Genomic DNA, 17,813 nt, shown 5'->3' with positions numbered 1-17,813 from the left:
CTTCAGTGTTATGGGTCACTGTGTTGACTCAAGAACCAACACCTCTGCTCAGTGCACCTCTGCTCAGTCCAGCTCCAGCTCACGACTATTCCCAGACAGAGTTAACAGGAAAGGTGACACCTAGGAGAGGGGGGGGGGGAGAGTTTAGTTTTGATACAGATGTTTACATTACACAGCAGGGTTGGTCAATTCGAATTAATAGGCAGTCAGTAGTTTACCTGAGTAACTCTGAAAAAGCACAGTTCCTCCTGATAGGATCCCAACAGTGTCAGGGCACTCCACAACTTCACCAGCCCACTGAAAGAAACAAACAGACCCAGTCACATCCACTAAAGAAGGAATCTCAACCCTGTTCCTGGAGAGCTACCCTCATGTAGGTTAACTCCAACCCTGTTCCTGGAGAGAGACCCTCCTGTAGGTAAACTCCAACCCTGTTCCTGGAGAGCTACCCTCCTATAGGTTAACTCCAACCCTGTTCCTGAAGAGCTACCCTCCTATAGGTTAACTCCAACCCTGTTCCTGAAGAGCTACCCTCCTATAGGTTAACTCCAACCCTGTTCCTGGAGAGCTACCCTCATGTAGGTTAACTCCAACCCTGTTGCTGAAGCTACCCTCCTATAGGTTAACTCCAACCCTGTTCCTGGAGAGCTACCCTCATGTAGGTTAACTCCAACCCTGTTCCTGAAGCTACCCTCCTATAGGTTAACTCCAACCCTGTTCCTGGAGAGCTACCCTCCTATAGGTTAACTCCAACCATGCTCCCGAAGAGCTATCCTCCTATAGGTTAACTCCAACCCTGTTCCCGAAGAGCTATCCTCCTATAGGTTAACTCCAACCCTGTTCCTGGAGAGCTACCCTCCTATAGGTTAACTCCAACCCTGTTCCTGGAGAGCTAATCTCCTATAGGTTAACTCCAACCCTGTTCCTGGAGAGCTGCCCTCCTATAGGTTAACTCCAACCCTGTTCCTGAAGAGCTAATCTCCTATAGGTTAACTCCAACCCTGTTCCTGGAGAGCTACCCTCCTATAGGTTAACTCCAACCCTGTTCCTGAAGAGCTACCCTCCTATAGGTTAACTCCAACCCTGTTCCTGGAGATACCCTCCTATAGGTTAACGCCAACCCTGTTCCTGGAGAGCTACCCTCCTATAGGTTAACTCCAACCCTGTTCCTGGAGAGCTACCCTCCTATAGGTTAACTCCAACCCTGTTCCTGGAGAGCTACCCTCCTATAGGTTAACTCCAACCCTGTTCCTGGAGAGATACCCTCCTATAGGTTAACTCCAACCCTGTTCCTGGAGAGCTACCCTCCTATAGGTTAACTCCAACCCTGTTCCTGAAGAGCTACCCTCCTATAGGTTAACTCCAACCCTGTTCCTGAAGAGCTACCCTCCTATAGGTTAACTCCAACCCTGTTCCTGGAGAGCTACCCTCCTATAGGTTAACTCCAACCCTGTTCCTGGAGAGCTGCCCTCCTATAGGTTAACCCCAACCCTGTTCCTGAAGAGCTACCCTCCTATAGGTTAACTCCAACCCCGTTCCTGGAGATACCCTCCTATAGGTTAACGCCAACCCTGTTCCTGGAGAGCTACCCTCCTATAGGTTAACTCCAACCCTGTTCCTGGAGAGCTACCCTCCTATAGGTTAACTCCAACCCTGTTCCTGGAGAGCTACCCTCCTATAGGTTAACTCCAACCCTGTTCCTGAAGAGCTACCCTCCTATAGGTTAACTCCAACCCTGTTCCTGAAGAGCTACCCTCCTATAGGTTAACTCCAACCCTGTTCCTGGAGAGCTACCCTCCTATAGGTTAACTCCAACCCTGTTCCTGGAGAGCTGCCCTCCTATAGGTTAACTCCAACCCTGTTCCTGGAGAGCTACCCTCCTATAGGTTAACTCCAACCCCGTTCCTGGAGATACCCTCCTATAGGTTAACGCCAACCCTGTTCCTGGAGAGCTACCCTCCTATAGGTTAACTCCAACCCTGTTCCTGGAGAGCTACCCTCCTATAGGTTAACTCCAACCCTGTTCCTGGAGAGCTACCCTCCTATAGGTTAACTCCAACCCTGTTCCTGGAGAGATACCCTCCTATAGGTTAACTCCAACCCTGTTCCTGGAGAGCTACCCTCCTATAGGTTAACTCCAACCCTGTTCCTGAAGAGCTACCCTCCTATAGGTTAACTCCAACCCTGTTCCTGAAGAGCTACCCTCCTATAGGTTAACTCCAACCCTGTTCCTGGAGATACCCTCCTATAGGTTAACGCCAACCCTGTTCCTGGAGAGCTACCCTCCTATAGGTTAACTCCAACCCTGTTCCTGGAGAGCTACCCTCCTATAGGTTAACTCCAACCCTGTTCCTGGAGAGCTACCCTCCTATAGGTTAACTCCAACCCTGTTCCTGGAGAGATACCCTCCTATAGGTTAACTCCAACCCTGTTCCCGAAGCTACTCTCCTATAGGTTAACTCCAACCCTGTTCCTGGAGAGATACCCTCCTATAGGTTAACTCCAACCCTGTTCCTGGAGCGCTACCCTCCTATAGGTTAACTCCAACCCTGTTCCTGGAGCGCTACCCTCCTATAGGTTAACTCCAACCCTGTTCCTGGAGCGCTACCCTCCTATAGGTTAACTCCAACCCTGTTCCTGAAGCTACCCTCCTATAGGTTAACCCCAACCCTGTTCCTGAAGTGCTACCCTCCTATAGGTTAACTCCAACCCTGTTCCTGGAGAGCTACCCTCCTATAGGTTAACTCCAACCCTGTTCCTGGAGAGCTACCCTCCTATAGGTTAACTCCAACCCTGTTCCTGGAGAGCTACCCTCATGTAGGTTAACTCCAACCCTGTTCCTGAAGCTACCCTCCTATAGGTTAACTCCAACCCTGTTCCTGGAGATCTACCCTCCTATAGGTTAACTCCAACCCTGTTCCTGGAGAGCTACCCTCCTATAGGTTAACTCCAACCATGCTCCCGAAGAGCTATCATCCTATAGGTTAACTCCAACCCTGTTCCCGAAGAGCTATCCTCCTATAGGTTAACTCCAACCCTGTTCCTGGAGAGCTACCCTCCTATAGGTTAACTCCAACCCTGTTCCTGGAGAGCTAATCTCCTATAGGTTAACTCCAACCCTGTTCCTGGAGAGCTACCCTCCTATAGGTTAACTCCAACCCTGTTCCTGAAGAGCTACCCTCCTATAGGTTAACTCCAACCCTGTTCCTGAAGAGCTACCCTCCTATAGGTTAACTCCAACCCTGTTCCTGGAGAGCTACCCTCCTATAGGTTAACTCCAACCCTGTTCCTGGAGAGCTGCCCTCCTATAGGTTAACTCCAACCCTGTTCCTGAAGAGCTAATCTCCTATAGGTTAACTCCAACCCTGTTCCTGGAGAGCTACCCTCCTATAGGTTAACTCCAACCCTGTTCCTGAAGAGCTACCCTCCTATAGGTTAACTCCAACACTGTTCCTGGAGAGCTGCCCTCCTATAGGTTAACTCCAACCCTGTTCCTGAAGAGCTAATCTCCTATAGGTTAACTCCAACCCTGTTCCTGGAGAGCTACCCTCCTATAGGTTAACTCCAACCCTGTTCCTGAAGAGCTACCCTCCTATAGGTTAACTCCAACCCTGTTCCTGAAGAGCTACCCTCCTATAGGTTAACTCCAACCCTGTTCCTGGAGAGCTACCCTCCTATAGGTTAACTCCAACCCTGTTCCTGGAGAGCTGCCCTCCTATAGGTTAACCCCAACCCTGTTCCTGAAGAGCTACCCTCCTATAGGTTAACTCCAACCCCGTTCCTGGAGATACCCTCCTATAGGTTAACGCCAACCCTGTTCCTGGAGAGCTACCCTCCTATAGGTTAACTCCAACCCTGTTCCTGGAGAGCTACCCTCCTATAGGTTAACTCCAACCCTGTTCCTGGAGAGATACCCTCCTATAGGTTAACTCCAACCCTGTTCCTGGAGAGCTACCCTCCTATAGGTTAACTCCAACCCTGTTCCTGAAGAGCTACCCTCCTATAGGTTAACTCCAACCCTGTTCCTGAAGAGCTACCCTCCTATAGGTTAACTCCAACCCTGTTCCTGGAGAGCTACCCTCCTATAGGTTAACTCCAACCCTGTTCCTGGAGAGCTGCCCTCCTATAGGTTAAACCCAACCCTGTTCCTGAAGAGCTACCCTCCTATAGGTTAACTCCAACCCCGTTCCTGGAGATACCCTCCTATAGGTTAACGCCAACCCTGTTCCTGGAGAGCTACCCTCCTATAGGTTAACTCCAACCCTGTTCCTGGAGAGCTACCCTCCTATAGGTTAACTCCAACCCTGTTCCTGAAGAGCTACCCTCCTATAGGTTAACTCCAACCCTGTTCCTGGAGAGCTACCCTCCTATAGGTTAACTCCAACCCTGTTCCTGGAGAGCTGCCCTCCTATAGGTTAACTCCAACCCTGTTCCTGAAGAGCTAATCTCCTATAGGTTAACTCCAACCCTGTTCCTGGAGAGCTACCCTCCTATAGGTTAACTCCAACCCTGTTCCTGAAGAGCTACCCTCCTATAGGTTAACTCCAACCCTGTTCCTGGAGAGCTGCCCTCCTATAGGTTAACTCCAACCCTGTTCCTGGAGAGCTACCCTCCTATAGGTTAACTCCAACCCTGTTCCTGGAGAGCTGCCCTCCTATAGGTTAACTCCAACCCTGTTCCTGAAGAGCTAATCTCCTATAGGTTAACTCCAACCCTGTTCCTGGAGAGCTACCCTCCTATAGGTTAACTCCAACCCTGTTCCTGAAGAGCTACCCTCCTATAGGTTAACTCCAACACTGTTCCTGGAGAGCTGCCCTCCTATAGGTTAACTCCAACCCTGTTCCTGAAGAGCTAATCTCCTATAGGTTAACTCCAACCCTGTTCCTGGAGAGCTACCCTCTTATAGGTTAACTCCAACCCTGTTCCTGAAGAGCTACCCTCCTATAGGTTAACTCCAACCCTGTTCCTGAAGAGCTACCCTCCTATAGGTTAACTCCAACCCTGTTCCTGGAGAGCTACCCTCCTATAGGTTAACTCCAACCCTGTTCCTGGAGAGCTGCCCTCCTATAGGTTAACCCCAACCCTGTTCCTGAAGAGCTACCCTCCTATAGGTTAACTCCAACCCCGTTCCTGGAGATACCCTCCTATAGGTTAACGCCAACCCTGTTCCTGGAGAGCTACCCTCCTATAGGTTAACTCCAACCCTGTTCCTGGAGAGCTACCCTCCTATAGGTTAACTCCAACCCTGTTCCTGAAGAGCTACCCTCCTATAGGTTAACTCCAACCCTGTTCCTGGAGAGCTACCCTCCTATAGGTTAACTCCAACCCTGTTCCTGAAGAGCTACCCTCCTATAGGTTAACTCCAACCCTGTTCCTGAAGAGCTACCCTCCTATAGGTTAACTCCAACCCTGTTCCTGGAGAGCTACCCTCCTATAGGTTAACTCCAACCCTGTTCCTGGAGAGCTGCCCTCCTATAGGTTAACCCCAACCCTGTTCCTGAAGAGCTACCCTCCTATAGGTTAACTCCAACCCCGTTCCTGGAGATACCCTCCTATAGGTTAACGCCAACCCTGTTCCTGGAGAGCTACCCTCCTATAGGTTAACTCCAACCCTGTTCCTGGAGAGCTACCCTCCTATAGGTTAACTCCAACCCTGTTCCTGGAGAGATACCCTCCTATAGGTTAACTCCAACCCTGTTCCTGGAGAGCTACCCTCCTATAGGTTAACTCCAACCCTGTTCCTGAAGAGCTACCCTCCTATAGGTTAACTCCAACCCTGTTCCTGAAGAGCTACCCTCCTATAGGTTAACTCCAACCCTGTTCCTGGAGAGCTACCCTCCTATAGGTTAACTCCAACCCTGTTCCTGGAGAGCTGCCCTCCTATAGGTTAACCCCAACCCTGTTCCTGAAGAGCTACCCTCCTATAGGTTAACTCCAACCCCGTTCCTGGAGATACCCTCCTATAGGTTAACGCCAACCCTGTTCCTGGAGAGCTACCCTCCTATAGGTTAACTCCAACCCTGTTCCTGGAGAGCTACCCTCCTATAGGTTAACTCCAACCCTGTTCCTGGAGAGCTACCCTCCTATAGGTTAACTCCAACCCTGTTCCTGAAGAGCTACCCTCCTATAGGTTAACTCCAACCCTGTTCCTGGAGAGCTGCCCTCCTATAGGTTAACTCCAACCCTGTTCCTGGAGAGCTACCCTCCTATAGGTTAACTCCAACCCTGTTCCTGGAGAGCTGCCCTCCTATAGGTTAACTCCAACCCTGTTCCTGAAGAGCTAATCTCCTATAGGTTAACTCCAACCCTGTTCCTGGAGAGCTACCCTCCTATAGGTTAACTCCAACCCTGTTCCTGAAGAGCTACCCTCCTATAGGTTAACTCCAACACTGTTCCTGGAGAGCTGCCCTCCTATAGGTTAACTCCAACCCTGTTCCTGAAGAGCTAATCTCCTATAGGTTAACTCCAACCCTGTTCCTGGAGAGCTACCCTCTTATAGGTTAACTCCAACCCTGTTCCTGAAGAGCTACCCTCCTATAGGTTAACTCCAACCCTGTTCCTGAAGAGCTACCCTCCTATAGGTTAACTCCAACCCTGTTCCTGGAGAGCTACCCTCATGTAGGTTAACTCCAACCCTGTTCCTGAAGCTACCCTCCTATAGGTTAACTCCAACCCTGTTCCTGGAGAGCTACCCTCATGTAGGTTAACTCCAACCCTGTTCCTGAAGCTACCCTCCTATAGGTTAACTCCAACCCTGTTCCTGGAGATCTACCCTCCTATAGGTTAACTCCAACCCTGTTCCTGGAGAGCTACCCTCCTATAGGTTAACTCCAACCCTGTTCCTGAAGAGCTACCCTCCTATAGGTTAACTCCAACCCTGTTCCTGGAGAGCTACCCTCCTATAGGTTAACTCCAACCCTGTTCCTGGAGAGCTACCCTCCTATAGGTTAACTCCAACCCTGTTCCTGAAGAGCTACCCTCCTATAGGTTAACTCCAACCCTGTTCCTGGAGCGCTACCCTCCTATAGGTTAACTCCAACCCTGTTCCTGAAGAGCTACCCTCCTATAGGTTAACTCCAACCCTGTTCCTGGAGCGCTACCCTCCTATAGGTTAACTCCAACCCTGTTCCTGAAGAGCTGCCCTCCTATAGGTTAACGCCAACCCTGTTCCTGGAGAGCTACCCTCCTATAGGTTAACTCCAACCCTGTTCCTGAAGAGCTAATCTCCTATAGGTTAACTCCAACCCTGTTCCTGAAGAGCTACCCTCCTATAGGTTAACTCCAACCCTGTTCCTGGAGAGCTACCCTCCTATAGGTTAACTCCAACCCTGTTCCTGGAGAGCTACCCTCCTATAGGTTAACTCCAACCCTGTTCCTGAAGAGCTACCCTCCTATAGGTTAACTCCAACCCTGTTCCTGGAGAGCTACCCTCCTATAGGTTAACTCCAACCCTGTTCCTGGAGAGCTACCCTCCTATAGGTTAACTCCAACCCTGTTCCTGAAGAGCTACCCTCCTATAGGTTAACTCCAACCCTGTTCCTGGAGCGCTACCCTCCTATAGGTTAACTCCAACCCTGTTCCTGAAGAGCTACCCTCCTATAGGTTAACTCCAACCCTGTTCCTGGAGCGCTACCCTCCTATAGGTTAACTCCAACCCTGTTCCTGAAGAGCTGCCCTCCTATAGGTTAACGCCAACCCTGTTCCTGGAGAGCTACCCTCCTATAGGTTAACTCCAACCCTGTTCCTGGAGAGCTACCCTCCTATAGGTTAACTCCAACCCTGTTCCTTGAGAGCTACCCTCCTATAGGTTAACTCCAACCCTGTTCCTGGAGCGCTACCCTCCTATAGGTTAACTCCAACTCTGTTCCTGAAGAGAGACCCTCCTGTAGGTTTTAACTCCTACCCTGTTCCTGAAGAGCTACCCTCCTATAGGTTAACTCCAACCCTGTTCCCGAAGCTACTCTCCTATAGGTTAACTCCAACCCTGTTCCTGGAGAGACCCCCTCCTGTAGGTTTTAACTCCTACCCTGTTCCTGAAGAGCTACCCTCCTATAGGTTAACTCCAACCCTGTTCCCGAAGCTACTCTCCTATAGGTTAACTCCAACCCTGTTCCTGGAGCGCTACCCTCCTATAGGTTGACTCCAACCCTGTTCCTGGAGCGCTACCCTCCTATAGGTTAACTCCAACCCTGTTCCTGAAGAGCTACCCTCCTATAGGTTAACTCCAACCCTGTTCCCGGAGAGCTACCCTCCTATAGGTTAACCCCAACCCTGTTCCTGAAGCTACCCTCCTATAGGTTAACCCCAACCCTGTTCCTGAAGTGCTACCCTCCTATAGGTTAACTCCAACCCTGTTCCTGGAGAGCTACCCTCCTATAGGTTAACTCCAACCCTGTTCCTGGAGAGCTACCCTCCTATAGGTTATTATGATTTATTTGTTGTATTTGACCCTCTTTTTCTCCCCAATTTCGATCTTGTCTCATCGCTGCAACTACGCGACGGGCTCGAGGGAGGCGAAGGTGGAGTCATACATCCTCCTTAACACCCGCCTGCTTAACCCGGAAGCCAGCCGCACCAACGCGTCAGAGGAAACACTGTTCAACTGACTACCGGGGTCAGCCTGCAGAATTTTGCCCAAGACTTGCATGCGGGGGTAAATTGTATGGCCAGTTAGTTACCTGTTGTACACACGGAGCACGCCTGTTAGTGTGCTCTCATCAAACTTCAACAGATCAAAAGGGAAGGCACCTCCAACCTAAAACAGAGGACAGAAGTTGACCAAAAATGTTAAGCGATGTTTTCAGCTCAGACTAAAGGAATTCCAAAATGAGCTTGAATAGAAATAACCCCACCCCCCCCCCCCCCCCAGGCTAATCAACTCGAAATAACCCCACCCCCGGACTAATCAACTAGAAATAACCCCACCCCCGGACTAATCAACTAGAAATAACCCCACCCCCAGACTAATCAACTAGAAATAACCCCACCCCCAGACAAATCAACTAGAAATAACCCCACCCCCGGACTAATCAACTAGAAATAACCTCACCCCCGGGCTAATCAACTAGAAATAACCCCACCCCCGGACTAATCGACTAGAAATAACCCCACCCCCAGACTAATCAACTAGAAATAACCCCACCCCCAGACTAATCAACTAGAAATAACCCCACCCCCAGACTAATCAACTAGAAATAACCCCACCCCCAGACTAATCAACTAGAAATAACCCCACCCCCAGACTAATCAACTAGAAATAACCCCACCCCCAGACTAATCGACTAGAAATAACCCCACCCCCAGACTAATCAACTAGAAATAACCCCACCCCCAGACTAATCAACTAGAAATAACCCCACCCCCAGACTAATCAACTAGAAATAACCCCACCCCCAGACTAATCAACTAGAAATAACCCCACCCCCAGACTAATCAACTAGAAATAACCCCACCCCCCGGGCTAATCAACTAGAAATAACCCCACCCCCAGGCCAATTGCAAACAAGGATTAAGTGTCTAGTGTGAGAGACTGGAATGGGAAATACTTTTACATTAACACCTCTTAAATCAATGGAAACGGAAGATAGCAATAAGTACAAAGTGCTGCTAATAGCAATGTAATATGAAGAATAACCACAATTCCCTTGACGTGAGGAATACAGAGTTATGAGATGCACTCTATACATTATATCTATCAACATTTTGTATATTACAGCTATATCAACAACATTCCGTACATTTACAACCCTCTATACGTTAGAGGTCGACCGCTTAATCGGAATGGCCGATTAATTAGCGGCGATTTCAAGTTTTCATAACAATCGGAAATCGGTCATTTTGTACGCCGATTTTGCCATAAAAAATAAATAAAAATGTACACCTTTATTTAACTAGGCAAGTCAGTTAAGAACACATTCTTATTTTCAATGACTGCCTAGGAACAGTGGGTTAACTGCCTTGTTCAGGGGCAGAACGACAGATTTTTACCATGTCAGCTCAGGGATTCAATCTTGCAACCTTACGGTTAACTAGTCCAACGCTCTAACCACCTGATTACATTGCACTCCACGAGGAGCCTGCCTGTTACGTGAATGCAGTAAGAAGCCAAGGTAAGTTGCTAGCTAGCATTAAACTTATCTTATAAAAAACAATCAATCAATCATAATCACTAGTGATAATGACACATGGTTGATGATATTACTAGTTTATCTAGCGTGTCCTGCGTTGCATATAATCGATGCGGTGCGCATTCGTGAAAAAGGACTGTCGTTGCTCCAACGTGTACCTAACCATAAACATCAATGCCTTTCTTAAAATCAACACACAGAAGTATATATTTTTAAACTTGCATATTTAGCTAAAAGAAATCCAGGTTAGCACATTTGTGGCCTGCTGGAGGTCATTTTGCAGGGCTCTGGCAGTGCTCCTCCTTGCACAAAGGCGGAGGTAGCGGTCCTGCTGCTGGGTTGTTGCCCTCCTACGGCCTCCTCCACGTCTCCTGATGTACTGGCCTGTCTCCTGGTAGCGCCTCCATGCTCTGGACACTACGCTGACAGACACAGCAAACCTTCTTGCCACAGCTCGCATTGATGTGCCATCCTGGATGAGGTGCACTACCTGAGCCACTTGTGTGGGTTGTAGACTCCGTCTCATGCTACCACTAGAGTGAAAGCATCGCCAGCATTCAAAAGTGACCAAAACATCAGCCAGGAAGCATAGGAACTGAGAAGTGGTCTGTGGTCACCACCTGCAGAACCACTCCTTTATTGGGGGTGTCTTGCTAATTGCCTATAATTTCCACCTTTTGTCTATTCCATTTACACCACAGCATGTGAAATTTATTGTCAATCAGTGTTGCTTCCTAAGTGGACCGTTTGATTTCACAGAAGCGTGATTGACTTGGAGTTACATTGTGTTGTTTAAGTGTTCCCTTTATTTTTTTGAGCAGTGTATATATGACAGCGAGTGACTGTGACTGGCACCCGTTGTCGCTCTCTCCTCCCTGCTGCAGCGACCACCACAGAACATCAACAGTGTTTATCGCGCTGTCCGTGTTGCTGAACCTGCTAAATAATTTCTGGCCTTAAAGTTCCGTTACCGAAATCCCTAATGTGTTTAGGAAAAACCTTCCCTATTCCCTCAACCTTTGCTCTCTTTACGTGACACATGTAAGCATGGAATGCATGTGACCAATATGGCCTGACCTATAGCCTATCATAAACTGGTTATAACAAACTCTAAACACCATAATACACGTGACAACTAAATAGATGCAGATGATGTGACAAACAAACTCGAAACGGGGGAACGTTTGATTGCTCAAGCGGTAAAGGGGAAGTCAGATGTTTGTAATAAAAGTGACTAGTTGTGGAACATACTGGAGATGAAGAAAAATGTAAAGGAAGAAGCACTGTCTGCCAAACAGGTGTTAGATTACAACAATGTTTCTATTTGGCACAATGTAAACACTAAATACCAGAGAGTCCATAGTAAGTTTTTTAGGGCGGGGGCGGGGGGGGGGGGGGGGGGGGGAGGGGGGGGGGGGGGGTTTACAGCAAAGACTAAACACAGTCGCATGCATGCAATTGCCGACATGGAACGGTGTATTTATTGTTTACAATAATTATTCAAGGGTCGCTTTGTTATTTTAAAACAAACGCTTGATTGCATTTCAAATCATGAATGACTCGTATGCTGTGTATTATGACACGAACGAATGGTTGACTGATACAGTAGCCTATATAAGTATTGAAATATAGGCCTAATTTACAGTATAAAGATTAAAACAGGATGTGCTCTTCGGGCCTACAGTTCGATGGTGGTTATACAAGGCTGCTATACTAAAGCCCACTAATGATAAAGACATGACTTATTATCATGATCATAATAATAACGAGATCAAGAAAAAGTTTAGAAATATTAATTTTTCAGACAATTTGGAACAGTGTAAACACTAAATAAATTATAATACCAGAGGCTGGTCTAACAGGGAAAAAAAACGTGCAAAACCTTTATTACAGCAAAAGATTAAAAACAGACACATTTGTTAAATTGTTAATCAGATTGTTGTTTTTCCTTGAGGCTTGGTGCTTACGGAATTAGTAGGATATTAAACAAACAGGATCAGTCTTATTTCTGTAGCTAGATATATGTGAATAATTTATAAAGCCTGGCACATTTAACAGTTAGGCGACAGCGATCGCTATCCAACACAGGATTAAGTGCATTTTTGAGAAAATATTTATATATATTTGTTTGTGTTGCACCATTGTTCTTACAGTGCCTTTGGAAAGTATTCAGACTTTTCCCACATGTTGTTACGTTACAGCCTTGTTCTAACATTGATTAAATTAAAAGGATCCTCAGCAATCTATATACAATACCTATAATGACAAAACAGGTTTGACATTTTTTAATTTACATAAGTATTCAGACCCTTTGCGATGAGACTCGAAATTGAGCTCAAGTGCATCCTGTTTCCATTGATCATCCTTGAGATGTTTCTACAACTTGATTGGTGTCCATCTGTGGTCAATTCAATTGATTGGACATGATTTGGAAAGGCACACATCTGTCTATATAAGGTCCCACAGTTGACAATGAATGTCAGAGCAAAAACCAAGACATGAGGTCGAAGGAATTGTCCGTAGAGCTCCGAGACAGGATTGTGTCAAGGCACAGATCTGGTAAAGGGTACCAAAAAAATGTATCCAGCATTGAAGGTCCCCAAGAGCACAGTGGCCTCCATCATTCTTAAATGGAAGAAGTTTGGAACCACCAAGACTCTTCCTAGAGCTGGCCGCCCAGCCAAACTGTGCAATTGGGGGTGAAGGGCCTTGGTCAGGGAGGTGACCAAGAACTTGATGGTCACTCTGACAGAGCTCCAGAGTTCCTCTGTGGAGATGGGAGAACCTTTCAGAAGGACAACCATCTCTGCAGCACTCCACCAATCATGCCTTTGTGGTAGAGTGGCCAGACGGAAGCCACTCCTCAGTAAAAGGCACATGAAAGGCCGCTTGGGGTGAGAAATAAGATTCTCTGGTCTGATGAAACCAAGATTTTACTCCTTGGCCTGAATGCCAAGCATCACACCTGGAGGAAACCTGGCACCATTCCTACGGTGAAGCGTGGTGGTGGCAGCATCATGCTGTGGGGATGCTTTTCAGCTGCAGGGAATGGGAGACTAGTCAGGATTGGGGTAAAGATGAACGGAGCAAATTAGAGAGATCCTTGATGAAAACCTGCTCCAGAGCGCTCAGGACCTCAGACTGGGGTGAAGGTTCACCTTCCAACTGGACAACGACCCTAAGCACATAGCCAAGACAACGCAGGAGTGGCTTCGGGACAAGTCTCTTAATGTCCTTGAGTGGCCCAGCCAGAGCCCGGACTTGAACCTGATCAAACATCTCTGGAGAGTCTTGAAAATAGCTGTGCAGCAACACTCCCCATCCAACCTGACAGAGCTTGAGAGGATCTGCAGAGAAGAATGGGAGAAACTCCCTAAATACAGGTGTGCCAAGCTTGTAGCGTCATACCCACGAAGAATCGATGCTGAAATCGCTGCCAAAGGTGCTTCAACAAAGTACTGAGTAAAGGGTCTAAATACTTATGCAAATGTGATATTTCTAAAAACCTGTTTTTTCTTTGTCATTATGGGGTATTGTGTGAAGATTGAGGAAAAAATAAACGACAACATTTTAGAATAAGGCTGTAACGTAACAAAATGTGGAAAAAGTCAAGGGGTCTGAATACTTTCCGAAGGCACTGTAATGTAATAACCATATAGGCAACAATTTCAGTAGCAAGTGTTAGTGATGAACTGTGCCATCCCCATGGCCTCCACAATGGATCAGTCCACTCACACTGGTGTCCTATACACCATGATTTATATTTTAGCTATATGCTTGACGAAAGAAATATCGGTCGACCAACAGCCTAACGCCCAAACAATCCACCAGTCGACTAAATGGGATCAGCCCTAAAAGAAATGTATAAATTATTTGGATTGAACAGTGTAAAACAATCAGAATGGTGAAAGCCTCATTGAAATCACTTATAATGTATGCATTGCCAGTGTAACGGATGTGAAATGGCTAGCTAGTTAGCGGGTACGCGCTAATAGCGTTTCAATCAGTTACGTCACTTGCTCTGAAACCTAGAAGTAGTGTTGCCCCTTGCTCTGCAAGGGCCGCGGCTTTTGTGGAGCGATGGGTAACGACGCTTCGTGGGTGTCAGTTGTTGATGTGTGCAGAGGGTCCCTGGTTCGCGCCCGAGGTCGGGGCGAGGGGACGTACTAAAGTTATACTGTTACATTGATGCTGTTGACCCGGATCACTGGTTGCTGCGGAAAAGGAGGAGGTTGAAAGGGGGGTGAGTGTAACGGATGTGAAATGGCTAGCTAGTTAGCGGGTACGCGCTAATAGCGTTTCAATCAGTTACGTCACTTGCTCTGAAACCTAGAAGTAGTGTTGCCCCTTGCTCTGCAAGGGCCGCGGCTTTTGTGGAGCGATGGGTAACGACGCTTCGTGGGTGTCAGTTGTTGATGTGTGCAGAGGGTCCCTGGTTCGCGCCCGTGTCGGGGCGAGGGGAAGGTTTAAAGTTATACTGTTACACCAGCCTAGGGTCACAAACTACACAAAGGGTATTTATAACTTTTACATTTAAGTCAATTTAGCAGACACTCTTATCCAGAGCGACTTACATGACCGATTAGGTTTAAGTGCCTTGCTCAAGGGCATATCGGCAGATGTTTTCACTTAGTTTGTCTCCGGGATTCGAACCAGTGACCTTTCTGTTACTGGCCCAACTCTCTTAACCGCTTGGCAACCTGCCCTAGTTATTCAAATACATACAAAAATACAATCAAAACTTTAAAAACAAAAAAAGTAAAATATTGTGATATGAAATTTTGGCCATATTGCCCAGCTCTAATCCATATGGATTTGTTCTGTTTCATTTCAGTTTGGATCCAGCCAGTCTAGCTTCACTTTACCTCTCCATACAGGTCCCTGAGGCCAGAGACGATGAGCTGCTTCAGTTGGGCTGCACTGAGTGTGGCGCTTTCATTCTCCAACACTCTGAAAGGGTTCAAGAGGTCCTGAATTAACAAGTGTTTTCTATGAAGCGTTCAAATCAAATCTTTGTGAATCCATGGAATCCTTACTGCAGGATAAAAATGCACACACAGCACAGAGTAGTTTGAAAGTGAGTTGTGAACACCGATGCACTGTCACCTCACAGTTGTTTGTCTAGTGTGTACTCTACTCAGGGAAAGGAGTTGTTCCTGACCACGTGACCAGATCAGGTAAAACTATAGGGCTTCGGGGGAAAGAGGCAGGAAGTACATTGAAAAATAATCATTTTGCATCAAATGGAAAGAAACTTTGATCAAGTGGTGGTGACACTTACAGGGAGATCCTCATATAGTGGTAAACGGATGTGTTTTTGTACACAAGTCGCTCATAAGTCGCAGGTTCGTCCTTTATGTCTGCGCGCCGCATTCTATTTGGCTACTACAAGCGTCGCGTGTCCTTCAAAACATAAAAACAGCAGCAGTACCGTTAAAACTACTATGGTCTGACAATGTAACGTTAAGTCAGTATTTTAGCCTATAGTATGTCAAGGGTGATATACAAGTTGGCGATTCAATGCATTGCAATGTGTAGGTAATAATGATTGAACGTTATGTACAGTTCGCTGTTGCAGAAACCTGGATCTGATGAGGCTAACGTTAGCTAGCAGCTCAGCTAACTAGCCAGCTACTGAGGATTGAAATGGGCCTAGCTAAATATCTGATGACAGAATCGTTTACTGTACTTTATACACTCACCAACTGCGTCAACGTGTTGCTGCTGAATCCACTTGAACTTTTTTATAAATGTCTGTAATAACAAACTTGCCTGTTGATAAGTGCTTGACCCAACGTGACTGACAAAACGTGCTTGCCCTGAAGCTACGCATGCGCAGAACATGTACATTTTGTAAACAGTGGTAGAATTCCAATTGAACTCCTCCCTCTTAAAACCCATTGGATAAGAAGGTCAGAGGGGCGGGACCTCGGGCTTTCAATTCAAGGGGCTTTATTGGCATGGGAAAAATATGTTAACATTGCCAAAGCAAGTGAAGTAGATAATATACAAAAGTGAATTATACATCCAAGCTTTCTCATCCAATGGATTTTGAGAAGGAGGCGAGGAGAGAGTGTATATAGGACACGAGGTGATCCAATTGAGTTTTTCCCAACGACAACAGAAGCGCCGAGTACTCTTGCTAAAATAAAGTGTCGCCACCTAGCGAAACAATGAGGCATTAACACAAAACAAAGCTTCTTGGTCGCGTACACAGTTTAGCATATGTTATAGCGGGTGCAGCGAAATGCTTATGTTACTAGCTTCTATCAATGCAGTACAATGTCAAACAAATACACACATGATAAAAATGCTAATAAAAAAAGGAATTAAGAAATGTCGGAATTGGCGTTGTTGAATACTCCTTTCTGATTTTTATATAATATATGTTATATGTTATATATTCTAGCGTGTATTATTTCCCTATAACGCACAGTGTATTTGCACGGTAGAATTTAATGGCAATAGTTAATTTGACATGTTTTGTTTGAGATGTTTTTGAAAGCAAAAGTCAAACAGAAAACAATAATGGCATTGTTGAATTCGATTTTCATAATAGCAAGCTAGGTCTGATGGTTTGGTTTGCTAAACATATATAGGAAGTCTGTTTGTTTGGTTACCACGGCAACGACTGTAGCACTCTAAGTAAACTTCCTGGCTATTTCAGTGGATGTTGGAACAGAGATTTCTACCAGCAAATGAACACATTTCTAGTGACAAATGCGTTAAATTACAGCCATGGTACGAAGGGATAATCAACGAGGGGCTCGATGACCTGGTGAGCGATGAACATAAATGTCTACGGTCTCTATGTTTCAGTCATGACGCAAGTGGGACTATGCTGTCAAACCCTACGACATGTTTCTAGTTTGACCAGCTGGGGGGGCTGAAAGCACATGTAGTCCTGCTTTGTGGCATTTCGCGACTAAGGATCTATGTGATACTGATCCTTGTTGTCCTTGTTCGATAGAGCCATTGGACGTCTTTCCGCGATGTTCCTATCATTGCTTAATATATAAGCTGACACAACACAATCCTTTGGGCAAAACTGAAAGTACTGATCACACCACAATGTTTTATTTTTTAATTGAACCTTTATTTAACTAGGTAAGTCAGTTTAAGAACAAATTGTTATTTACAATGACGGCCTACCAAAAGGCCTCCCGCGGGAACGGGGCCTGGGATACAAATATAAATAAATACAATATAAATATAGGACAATTCACACATCACAACAAGAGAGACAACACTTCATAAAGAGAGACCTAAAGCCAACAACATAGCAAGGCAGCAACACATGACAACACAACATGTTAGCAGCACAAAACATGGTTTGAAGTGATTCCTCTCATCAACACGAATTTGAAGATGGACCTTTTTTTTATTAGCTACATGGTGACATTCAACCATTCATGTTGTTTCAACCGGAATATAGCGGAGATGATTCCAAACAAAGTCATGGATTTAGCTAGAAGCTCACAGCTGATTCCAGCATCAAGAGGTCAGATGACAAATACAGTTGCAAGGGTACTAATTTATTTTTCCTGCAAGCTAGCTTGCCAACTTTTGTTATCTACTGAAACCCATATTGTGTATTGCTGGCTGACATACTATCACAGATATTTCACCGGATGTAAAAATGTCAAGCATCCGGTTGGCGTTTCCACTCAATACCAAATATGGTAG

The 17,813-nt window shown here is 46.3% G+C and overlaps 1 protein-coding gene across 1 annotated transcript; it reads right to left on the bottom strand.

Moving 5' to 3' along the window:
• Positions 1–2: 2 nt before the first annotated feature.
• On the bottom strand, positions 3–15,971 carry rpp14 (ribonuclease P/MRP 14 subunit). The gene is made up of 6 exons (XM_038983933.1): positions 15,830–15,971; positions 15,409–15,530; positions 14,993–15,077; positions 8,679–8,755; positions 219–297; positions 3–120 (listed from the first exon to the last, which is right to left on the bottom strand). The coding sequence occupies exons 2-6, from the start codon at positions 15,498–15,500 to the stop codon at positions 64–66; spliced, it is 390 nt and encodes a 129-aa protein (XP_038839861.1). The 5' UTR covers positions 15,501–15,530; positions 15,830–15,971; the 3' UTR covers positions 3–63.
• Between the last annotated feature and the right edge of the window lie 1,842 nt (positions 15,972–17,813).

Source organism: Salvelinus namaycush, unplaced genomic scaffold (genome assembly GCF_016432855.1).
Source record: "Salvelinus namaycush isolate Seneca unplaced genomic scaffold, SaNama_1.0 Scaffold20, whole genome shotgun sequence".
Taxonomy (NCBI): Eukaryota; Metazoa; Chordata; class Actinopteri; order Salmoniformes; family Salmonidae; genus Salvelinus; species Salvelinus namaycush.
Note: the sequence above shows the minus strand (reverse complement) of the source record. Positions and strands in the feature narration are given on the sequence as shown.